Raw genomic sequence first — 11,277 nt, 5'->3', positions numbered from 1 at the left:
GATGTCGGTATCTCGCGAAATCTCAGGTGCCCTCACGGCCGCGGCTCCTTCAGGGATGGCGGCGGGGCCGAGCCGGTCCGTGAGGGCGCAGCCGCCTCAGCCCTCGGGAACAACCCCTCGGCAACGGCCCCTCGGCTCCCTGCCGACATAACAGGGGTCCCTGGGCAGGAGACAGGGCTCTGAAGAGGTCACAGAATCCCAGAGGAGTTGGGGTTGGAGGGGGCCTCTGGAGACCATCCAGTCCAACCCCCTGCCCAAGCAGGGTCACCTGGAGCAGGTGGCACAGGAACACGTTCAAGTGGGTTTGGGATGTCTCCACAGAGGGAGACTCCAGCCCTCCCTGGGCACCTGTTCCAGGGCTCTGTCTCCCTCATGGAAAGAAGTTCTTCCTCACGTTGAGGTGGAACCCGTTGTGTTTTATTTTATGGCCACTGCTTCTCGTCCTGTCCCTGAACAGTTTGGCACATCCTCTGACACCCCCTGGGGATATTTGATGGAATTATGGGATCCCCTCTCAGCCTTCCCTTCCCCAGACTGACCAGCCCCGCTCCTGCAGTCTCTCCTCGTCAAGGAGATGCTCCAGACCCCAAACCATCTTTGTGGCCTCCACTGGACCCCCTCCAGCAGCTCCTTGCCTTTCTTGTCCTGAGGAGAAGTCATGAGCTGTCCATGCCATCCCACTGGACAAACTGGTGTGACTGGTGTAGGTCACTGATCTGGGCTGAGTTACAGATGCACTGATCTGGGTTGAGTCACTTCTGGGCTGAGTTACAGATGCATTCTGGGGAAATAAATTGGTTATGGGACTCAGGAATAAAACCCAAGGGAAATTATCATATTTTATCTGCTTGGACTTGTAACAATCTGAGTCTTGCATGGCCGAACTTGGGACAGTGCTCGACTCGGCTGCTCAACAGCCGTGGCACCGTGGATGAGGGAGTTTAGTAAAGGTGACAGCTGAAGCTGGAATTGCTTTATGTTTTTGTTGAGGAACACGAGTTAGAACCCGAGGGAAGGCAGGGGGACACTAGGTGGAGCTCCGTGCTCTCTGCTGGGATAAGGAGGATGGACATAAAGGGGGAGAGCTGAGTTTTGGGGTCAGGACTTACCCAGCAGTGAAATATTAAACATTTTACCAGGGTATCTGGATCGGTGAAATTCCAACTGGAGGATCCGACCTGCTGAAGGTCCTGTAGAACTTTTAGGAGGAAAAAAACAGCTGTTGATTCTTGCAAGACAGGGCCAGCTGAAGGGGAGCATTCCCAAAATCTGTGTGTCTGGAAGTGGAACCTGGGGGCCAAGTCAGGACAGGGTGGATCAGCCCTTGTGGCAGCTGATGTTACCAGGGCAGGGAGAGTGTGGGATTGTTCCTGGAAAGCTCAAATCCACAACAAATGTCACAGAATGGGGATTTTTGTTCCCTGAGAAGGTGGTTTTGCTTGCTCAGCATGAGCTCTGGGTTTTGCTGCCAGGAGGGGTTGTGGGGCCTCCCAGGAGGTGCCAATGTGAGGCAAATTTTACTGGTATTTGAATTTTTCAGCTGGAGCAATGCTGGTGCGTCCCAGCAGCCAGTTCTGCTGCCAGTAATAGTAATTCTGTGAAACTGGAACTGCTTACAGTAGTTCTGCTTACTCTGCTTGTGGGCTGTGTTGGCTTGAAATGAAGCAAATGGAAAGTAAACAAAATTTGCTACAAGTAGGTCTGGCTAGGGATGTTAAAAAAATCCCAACAGTAAGATGGGCTTATCTTTCCCAGAAATCTTGATTTTGATTCCATGGAACTGCTCAGAGAACGTCCAGAGATAGAAACAGAAAATCAGCTCCTTTATATTTTTTTGGAAAAAAAAAAATTAGATGTGCATCTGCTGTCCCTTCTGAATTATTAAATCAATCCTCCCTGCCACAAAAAATAAGGTAGAGAACCAGGACAAGAGAAATATTTACAAGGAGATTCAGAAACTTCACAAACAGCTGTCTCAATATTTGGTTTGGAATCCAAACCGTGCTCCAGTTTCAGCCAAAAAAGAATATTGCAAAGTAATTGAATTTAGTTTCTGCACAATAAAAATTACCAGTTAGTCAAACTGACCTGCTTATTGGAAAAAAATATGGAATAGAAAATCTCAGACAATCTGGCAGTCAGTGTCTGACAATGGTGCTCTGTGTTCCCACCCCGTGGGCTGTGAGTGTCCCTGGGAATTCCTTTGTGCCACTGCTGCACACCCACAGCCCTCGCACTCACAAAACAACCTCGCTTTGGGTTGGTTTCGAGAATAAAATCGGCTAAAAATAGTTGGGCTGCACCAGAGAACAAAACCTTGCAGGGTGAGTGGCACACTGGGGCTGTACAGAGCCTCCTTTGCTTTGTCCAAGCTGATTTTTTTTCTATTTCCACGCTTATTTTTTTTGGTTAAAGAACTCAGATTTTGTGTAAGACAAAGCATTCTGAGACAGCTCCAGCCATGAACCTGAAGTGAGAGTGAAACCCCTCAGACACTGAGTTCCTTTGGAAATGGAAAGTTACAGAGTTTATAGAAATAGTTTAAAAATACTTGGAAATAAGAAGTAACTTTTTTTTTTTCATCAACCTGTACATATATGAGATTAGAAACATGAAATATGACTAAAGATAAATACAATTTTGATATCTCCTGTACTACCCATCAGGTATAAAATAAGACACAAACCTCTTTCATGTAACTCATAAAAAACTCAGGTCCCAACTGAGTTTGGGGCATGTCCAGACTTTTCCTCCAGTTCATCAGCAGAACAGAGAGGGCTCAAAGTCTCTGAGGAAGCAAAAGCTCCACAAAACCTGGGCATCTTCTCTTCCTGGTTTATCCAGACCCAGGATAGACCTCGCTGCCATCCTGATGATTCCTAGACCTCCACCTGTTATTTGAGTCATAAGAAAAGTGTCCAGACCTCTGGTTTTTCCTCCCAAAGAAAGGGACCGGGGTTCATATCAGTTTACAGAGAGAATAACAGCTGCTTGCTGTTCCCAGTGCAGCTCCGCTGAGGAGTCCCAGGTCCTTGGGATAACAATTCCATCTCTTCTCTGGCAGGGAGTTCCCAGTTACCTGCTCTGCAGGTGGATGTCCACAGGGATGAAGGTTACCGAGGGCTGCTGGGCCAGGCTGTGGCTGCTGTGCCCCACAGGAGGTGGCACTGCCAGCTTGGAGGCTTTGGGTTCCAGCTCCCGCCGCACTCGCATGCGCCTGGCAAAGGTAAAAGGGGAATTGGCACCTGGGCTGGTCTCTCCTCTCCCAGGGTAAGTTTTGGGGAGATTCCCACACAACCCAGTCAAACCAAGCCAGGATTTCATCCCAAAGATACCAGAAGTCCTCCCAGAGCATGTGAGCTCTGAGAACTGAGGAGTCAAGCTCTACCTCTGGCAGCCTTGGTGCATACTCCAACCTTCCCCGCATCACCAGGAATCCCTAAAAAGAGCTCCCACCATGCAGCCTCCATCAAGGAGCTCTTTGTGCTTCCGATGATCCAATCAGAGCACTGACAGTGAGAGTCAGTACACTGCAATCAGCACTTTAGTGCTTAGAGTCTCCTGGAAACTTTCAGCAACAAACCCTCTGTTAGCTGAGAGCAGGGACTTTGGTTCATCCTGGTTTGACTTGGCCACGTACCTGTTGTATGTTTTCAGGATGAGCAGAACCACTGTGAAAATAATAATCACCCCCACCACGATGGCAGCAACTATTGCTCCAGAACCTGGGAGAGAAGCAGGAAGGGAAAAAAAGCCATATTTACAAAGTCGTTGTTGTAGTGTTTGAAGTTTGATAAGTTCAAAGTCCACTTAAAACCAAAAAAAGCCACCACCCCAACTCCTTTCCTTACTTTGATAGAGATTTTGTTCTTGAGACTTTGTGGTCACATTCACTGAGAGCTGAGTGTTATTGGTCAGTGGCGTGGCCGTCGTCATCTTGAGTCAGCTGCAGAGGGGAAAAAGAGGAGTGAATTCCTAAAATATTAACCCAAATTTCACAGTGCTAATTAGGCAACTGTCCACCAAAGGCTCAGAGCCTGCCAAGTGCAGGTTCACTAAACTGGAGTTGTTGATATTTTCATTGTGATGGAAACCTGGCCCTGCTGAAAGAATGGAAATTCGAAATTGGTACGATGGAAATTTTGGTGCAATCTTGCTCCACCAGCTAAAATATCCCATAATAGGATAAAATAAGATATGAACACAACAATGTATTTTAAATGCTTTGGGATTTTAGATTACCACCTCTGGCTGAGATTCAGATCACTGAGCAAAAGAGTATGAAGGATTCTGCATCCACAATTCAGCAATGTCTTGGGGGAAGGGAAAAACTGATCACAGAAAGGCTTAAAAACTCCATTATAAAATAGAATTTAAAGGAGCTTCATTCATCTATCATGGAGAAGACAAACCATTTAACCCCTTCATTTGGAGCTCCAAAAGTGTCAGGACAAACACCGACCCCTGAACAGGGATATTGCAACGTGGCTGTGGCAAGAGGTTGTGAGTTCAGCCCAGTGTCAGCTCAGGTCTGTTATTGGAAGTGGATGAACTTCCAAGGGCACAGCTGAAAACATGCCTGTGTTTTGGTGGGTAAAACTGTGGATCTGGAAAGAGCAGCTGGGATGTTTGCTGGTTTTAAAAGGGTTTTCCAAGTGTCCCTGGAAACCCGAGCCATTAAAGGGCTCCTTCAGCCCGAGGGGTGTGAGCACCACTTCAAAGAGCCCTCTGGAACCCAGCTCAGCTCCCAGTCCCAGAGCTGAGACACTCCAAATGCCCCTTGAAAAGTAAATTATCCTTCAGCACTTGATATGGAACTGAGTTTCCCACTTCAGATGCTGCTCAGTACAACCAGGCAGGACTCTGGTGCTCCCCTGGGATATTGTGTGGCATGGTAACTTTAATTTTACACAGCACAAGATAAACAATAGCCAGAAATAATTCAGTGGACATGAGTTGGTAATAAAAATTAATACCAATTAAAAACCTGCAGAGCAGGTCAGTGAGGAATGAGAGGGATCAGGAAGCAGCAGGAAGGGAAGTGGTTGGTATCTGACTGGGATGCAGGATCAGAACTGCAAGGGCCACTCTTCAAATACTTCAATCCCCTCAAGTTCAAAGTTTGGTCTTCTTCTTTTAATCTAAAAACCAAAATAACTTTGCCACAAGCCTGTAACTGGGTCACTCTCCTGTGAGTGAATGATTCCTTTGTTCAGCCAAGGCCAAGTTAATTCAGCAACATGAACATCAGCTGAAATATTTGGTGTTTAGACTCTGCCCAGCCCTATTGTCCACCACAGGGTTCACACACACCTCAGAGGGACCTGGGAGGCACCAGAGCTCAGGGACAGCTGTTCCTGTCTCCCCACCCATCCTCCCATATGGAAAAAGGTTTTACCAGTGGCAGCAGAGGCTCAAGAGACTCTTCAAGAAAAGCTGATCAAGTGTTCTGACTATGGGCATAATTCAGAAAAAGCCACATCCAGCTCTCACCTTGTGGCTCCTGACTAGGGCAGTGCAAAAGCCAGACCTACAGAAGCCTTTTTTCCTTCCTCTGGCTACCAAAATAAAAACTCCAAATAAGTAAGGCTGAATATTTTAATATTAAGCCATGAAATAGTCATCCTTCCTACCTTCCCTCTGGGTCAAACCACCTTGGGAATGGAGAGCTGTTTGTGCATGAGTCACCCAGACCCAAAGAATTTTTATTGTCGTAGTGAAACCACCTATTTATGAAAGGGATTAATTTATCCAGCAGGCTGCACAATCTGAGGTGCAGTTTGAAAACTGCAGCAGGTTGGGATTTTTCAGCTTTGCGTAGCAAATCAAGAGCTGCAAGGTCTGTGTCTCCAGCCAGGGTGCTGGTCCTACTCTTACCTGGAGTCCCAGCTCCATTCCTGCCCTGTGAATCAGCAGGTTACACCTGACCACGTCTCTGCTGCAAGAAAGACCCAGCAAAGCCCAGCAAAATCCATGGGAACCTACTGATTTTCAGCCTGGATCCTACTCTGTTCAGAAAAACATTTGTAAAATCAGGAGAGTGCTTGATAAAAGCCATTCAGCAGGGGAGAAGAAGTGGACTTTGATACAGTAATCACAGGACATTCTTTGTCTATGACACAGGGCTGCACTTCCCCCTGTGCACACACACCTGCCTGGGCTCTCAGAGCCTCTCATTCACCCTCACTCTCCACACTGCTGGTTATTTTTGCATCCCCATGCTATGGAGCTGGAAATGTTTCCATAAAGTTCAGCTTTGGGCACGTTTCCATTTCAAACACCTTGGCAGATACAGGGGATAGGTTGTTCTGGCAAGTGGGAGCAGTGCCCCCTTTTCTAAAGGCTCCCTGCTGCCCCTGCCCTGCTGGACTGAGCTGAGGGGCCCTGCTGGGCTGGGTTTGTTTGTGAGGAGATGGGGATCAGAGCTCACCTGTCAGCAGCACCTGGCAATTACAGCAGGGGGGCCACAGGGAACAGAGGGGGTTGTTGGAGGGTTTTTCCAGGATGGCTGGGCTTGGAGAGGCAGCTCCCTGCCAGGGAAGGCAGGCGCTGGTTAGGAGGACACAGATTCAGTGCTTTCACCTGGGAAAAGGTGGGGTTTGCATGGAGCTGGGTTTTTCCTGCCCTCACCTTCCCAGCACCCCGGGAACACCGCCAGGGTTGGAGGCAAGCTGTGATTTCAGAGAGTAATAAAAACACAACGTCCTTCAGTGAGACCTGAACGTACCTGGGTTTACCTTGAGAGGCTCCAAAGAGGGAGGAAGGAGGAAAGAAAAGCCCAAGTTCAAAGTGGCCTGAGGCAAACTACCCTCCTTGTGTGAGCCTGAGTGTCCCCATGTCAGGGCAGCACCTTTACATAAGCATTTTCTCAGGTTCTGGCATGAGCTGCCCGGGTTGAGCTGCTGCTAAAACACACATTAAAAGCAGTTCATTGCTTTGCCAAGACAGAGACAGTGGCACAAACTGCAGGCAGCTCTGGGCGGTAGCAGCACCAGCTAAAAACCCCTCAGTAATTTTACCTGCCTGGTTTATTGAGAGGCACTAAAACCCCTCAGCTCCCACAGGTGACAAAAAGTGACAACAGGACTCCCAAAAGGAACACCCTAATTTCTAAAGCCGTGACTAAAAATACAAACTTGGTAGACTTTTGTCACTGATGTATCCAGGAGCAGTGTCTTAACCAGACTGTGAACTGCACATTGCCCAGTTAGATTTTCTTTAAAGCCAGTAATTAAAGGGTCTTATAAAAAGGAGAGAGAGGGGCTTATTATGCAGGCAGCACAAGGGGGAATGGCTTCCCACTGCCAGAGGCAGGGTTAGATGGGATATTGGGAAAAACTTCTTCATTGTGAGGGTGATGAGGCCCTGGCACAAGGTGCCCAGAGCAGCTGTGGCTGCCCCTGGATCCCTGGCAGTGTCCAAGGCCAGGTTGTACACTGGGGCTTGGAGCAGCCTGGGACAGTGGGAGGTGTCACTGTCATGGCAGGGGTGGCACTGGAGGGGCTTTAAGGTCCCTTCTCACCCAAACCATTCTGTGATTCTATGTATAAAAAATACACAGTACAAAGGATCAACGTAGAAATGCAGCTCCTCTCACTGCACAGAGCAGCACAGAGGCAGTCCCAGGATTTCTTGCCTATGCCAACTTGTTGAATCAGTGAGGCGAGGCGCCTTCCCCCTCTGCAGAGCCCTGAAGTCACACACAGCAGCTGACACCTCACACTTGCAGCCTTTCTCCACCAGAACCCCTTGGCAAACCCTCAGTGCCCCAATCTGGTACCCACAGAGGGACAATAACTCTGTCAGACCCTGAAGTCACTGGTCTCTGCTCTGCCTTTGTCTCCTGGTTTGTAATCACTAAATCAACCCCTCCTGCCACCCAGCACAATGCATCCCATCAGTGAAAGCTGTTTACAAAAAGCTACGCTTCCTTTAGCAAGGAATTCCTGGGGCATTAAGTATATTAATTACCAGGAAAAACCAGAAATCACCATTTAAACCTGTCAGCAGCTTCAGTGTGTTCCCAAATAATGCAAGCAGTGTAGTTTTGTTCTGTGCTGGAGACACTCAGTGAACTGTAACAATGCTCTGAGGTTTTGAGTTCTTTTCCTGTTAAATATTACTCTGCCAGCTCTTTCCAGCATGCTGCTCAGCAGATTGGAGAAAAAAAAGTATCCAACAAAAAAAAAACCCAAAGCCACAAACAAATAACCACCAACAAACCCATATTTATAGTGCCAGGGTTAATAAGTCAGGACAAGAGATTCAGCGTCCCCAGTGATGAAAGGACACCGCCGGATGGAATGAGCTTTCATCAGCCGCGCAGGCTTCTCTTTCTCCGAGGAGGAATCCGCGCCAGAGCAGTCCCAGTCCCGTCCCTTACGGGCTCCCAATTAATGGAACAACTGCTCAAGCACCAGTTGAACAGAAAAACGTGCGAGGACATCTGTTCTCTGTTTCTTTCTGGTTTAGAGGTACCGATAAAGAACTCGCGTTTCCCGTGGTTCATCCACAGTGCCTCGCACAGTGCCTCCGGTTACAAACCGGAGTAACCGCGCTGCAACCACCGCTTGGACCGGCGGCGGAAAGGAGCAGAGCTTTGGGGCAGAAAGGAATAGAGCTTTAGGACAGAAAGGTTACAATTATCCCCATACGAGAGCGGTTCCTACGCCCGACCCTCAGCCGGCGCTACTCACGGAGGATGCTGCGGGCTCGGGGCTCCAGCGCTGCCGCAGCGGCTCCCGGCTCCGTCCGCCCGCCGGGGCTGCGGGGCTGCCCCCGCCGCCGCTCCCGCCCCTTCCCCAGCCCGGAGCTGCCGAGCCCAGCCCAGCCCAGCCCAGCTCCGCTGCTGCCGCGGGGAGCCCGCTGCCCGTGCGGCCGGAGCCCCGGCACAGCCCCGCCGCCGCAGGTGCCTCCCCGGGGCCGCCCAGCCCGGCCCGGCCCCCGGCGCCGCCTCCCCGGGCCCGTGCGGGGCTGCGGGTGCCCCCGACCCCGCCGGGCAGCGGCTGGGGGGGGATGGAGGAGTCTGGGATAACGCCCGTCTCACAGCGAGAGTTCCCAAGTTTTGGGAGCAGCCCAGTTTCTGCGGCTCTTCGATGCCCAAAGGTCTCCCAGGCACTTCGGGAGGAGGATCCCAAGCACATTCAGCCCAATGACAGAATGAGTGGTTTTGTCCACTCGTCAGTGGAATCAAAAGGATCAAACTGGAGAGGAATCCTCACCTTTAACCTGTACTTCGTTGGCTTTATCCTCCAGAGGAGTGTGACCACAGTCCCTGTCTGGATTTTTCCTGTGGACATCACACCTTAGAGAGGGATCTGCCCCCTGCCTGGGCCTGATGCTGCTCCCATGGGAAAGCAGAAAACCACAGGAACAAGCCACAGCCCTCATTCAGGCTCCATTCGTGCTTTAGGGTGGTCGAGCTGCTGTGCAGGAGATGTTTCCCCACTATTCTCCATTTCAGCTGCCCCAGCTGCAGCCAGAGCCACATCACCCACCTCCCTTACAATGCAGCCTGAAACAGGAGAAAACCTGCTCCTTATAGAATCCCACCTCCTGGAAGGCAGCAACAGGGGGGTCCTGATGGTCCATAAACATTTGCAGTGGATTTCTTGGGAAGACCAGAGTCCAGTTGGGCTGAGAAATGAGGTCCTTCCTTACCTTGCAGCTCTCCCTTTCCTCCTCCAGATACATTTGTGCCCTTAACACAGCTCATGCTCCACTTTGGTGTCTACCATAGGCTGATTTTTACACAGAACCCACAGAACACAACCACAGAGGCTTTTTTACCGGAAACCAGTTTCCAGATCCAATTATTTAGCAAATGTTTTGTACAGCTACAAAGACCCACATTAGTCACTTCCACCTCAATTCCACTGAAGCCCATGCAGCTCCTTAAAACCAGAGACTGAAATCCCAGCAGGGATTACTCACCAATCATCTTTCCAAGGGAATACATTTCACTTGATTGATTTCCTTACAATGACTGTCCCATCCTGCATAAACAAGCAGGAGCACGAGGCTCTCCCGGGAACAGGAGTGGTTTTCCAGCCACAAACCTTCCCTGGTCTGTATCTCTGGAGAGCAGAAGGGGCTTCTTTCAACAGTCAGCAACCATAACCAGGAAGAGGTATGAATGTAAGTTAATAAAAATAATTAATAACTCAATTTAAGTAGTACAGGAAGGGAGGCAGCAGCCCCTGTGACTGTCAGGCAGCCCAAGTGAAAGCAAATGTGAGTTCCCAAAGCCTCCCTGACAGCAGAGAGGGAGGGTGGGACTTTCCCAAGGGTTTGTCCCTCACCAGGTCCTAAATTTGTAGCCCTTCACTATGAGCAAGAGCCACACACCAGGTTTATACACTGTTAAATGTATAAATACATTTGTATAATGTATAAATAAATGTTTATACACTCTTACTATAAACCTCTGCTGTCAACATCAGTGACCCAATTTGCAGGCACCAGCCATGAGCTTATCCCATTAAAGGAAGACCAAAGGAGACTCTGGGATGCTCCATAAAAATCCTGATGAAGTCAATTGACATCAAAGGACAAAACATAACTCTGAATTAACTCCAGGCTTACTACAGCATTACCAACCCCTAGGAAGTGACACAGCCTTACAAGGTGTGGAGTCTCACTGAATTTAGCATGGAGCAGGTTTGGACTCCTCCTGGAACAGCAGCTCAGCTCCCAGTTCTGCTGGTTATCTGCAGTTTGCCTGCACCTGGCAGGGCACAGCAGAGCCTGGAGTGTCTCAGAACAAAGAGGGAACAGGTATCACAGCAGATATCAAGACCAACTAAAAATTCATTGAGTTTGGAACTGTACTGTGAAACCAGGCCCTCCATGCACCCACAGCCTCAGAAATAATTACCAGACCCCCCTGGGAGGGACGAAGGGAGCTGAGGTGACCTGTCCCAGCAGGAGGGCACAGCTCAGCTTGGCTGCCCTCCCAGTTCCTGCTCCTGTGCCTGTGATCCCAGCACAGAGCCACAGAGGACAGGAATTGGTTATTTTTATGTTTTATGTAAGAGCAAACCAGACTGCCAGAATGTCTTTCCCACTGCCTCACCCCAATGCTGATGATGGTTGGAATATGTTCCCTTCACAAGGGGAATCAAACATTCCCTCTACAAGCCTGAGCATGCCAAAGTGTTACAGTACAGAGCCTGGTTCAGAGCAGGATTTTAACACATTAGGTGACATCTAAAACACAGTGTTTTCTACTTTCTAGGCCCTGCTCTTGTTTTATGGAGCAATCAGACCCTGTGACCC

The 11,277-nt window shown here is 49.4% G+C and overlaps 1 protein-coding gene across 3 annotated transcripts; it reads right to left on the bottom strand.

Annotated features, from left to right (window-relative positions):
* Positions 1-1,802: 1,802 nt before the first annotated feature.
* Positions 1,803-10,227, bottom strand: NCMAP (non-compact myelin associated protein). Of its 3 annotated transcripts, none has more exons than XM_053998943.1 (4): positions 9,661-10,227; positions 3,852-3,946; positions 3,641-3,725; positions 1,803-3,217 (listed from the first exon to the last, which is right to left on the bottom strand). In XM_053998943.1, exons 2-4 carry the CDS (start codon positions 3,934-3,936, stop codon positions 3,076-3,078), a joined length of 312 nt encoding a protein of 103 aa, XP_053854918.1. In that variant the 5' UTR covers positions 3,937-3,946; positions 9,661-10,227; the 3' UTR covers positions 1,803-3,075. The 3 variants fall into 3 exon arrangements, with proteins under 3 accessions (XP_053854918.1, XP_053854917.1, XP_053854919.1); XM_053998942.1 differs by lacking the exon at positions 9,661-10,227 and adding an exon at positions 8,697-8,855; XM_053998944.1 differs by lacking the exon at positions 9,661-10,227 and adding an exon at positions 5,878-6,091.
* Between the last annotated feature and the right edge of the window lie 1,050 nt (positions 10,228-11,277).

The sequence above is a fragment of the Vidua macroura genome, chromosome 25 (genome assembly GCF_024509145.1).
Source record: "Vidua macroura isolate BioBank_ID:100142 chromosome 25, ASM2450914v1, whole genome shotgun sequence".
Lineage (NCBI taxonomy): Eukaryota > Metazoa > Chordata > Aves > Passeriformes > Viduidae > Vidua > Vidua macroura.
Note: the sequence above shows the minus strand (reverse complement) of the source record. Positions and strands in the feature narration are given on the sequence as shown.

What these genes read in the sequence shown, in the direction of transcription:
- NCMAP (XM_053998943.1), bottom strand. Translation starts at nt 3,936, where the DNA reads ATGACGACGGCCACGCCACTGACCAATAACACTCAGCTCTCAGTGAAT. An exon ending in AGAACAAAATCTCTATCAAA is followed by an intron (nt 3,726 to 3,851) that starts GTAAGGAAAGGA and finishes CTTCTCTCCCAG; the next exon opens with GTTCTGGAGCAATAGTTGCT. An exon ending in ATCCTGAAAACATACAACAG is followed by an intron (nt 3,218 to 3,640) that starts GTACGTGGCCAA and finishes TACCTTTGCCAG; the next exon opens with GCGCATGCGAGTGCGGCGGG.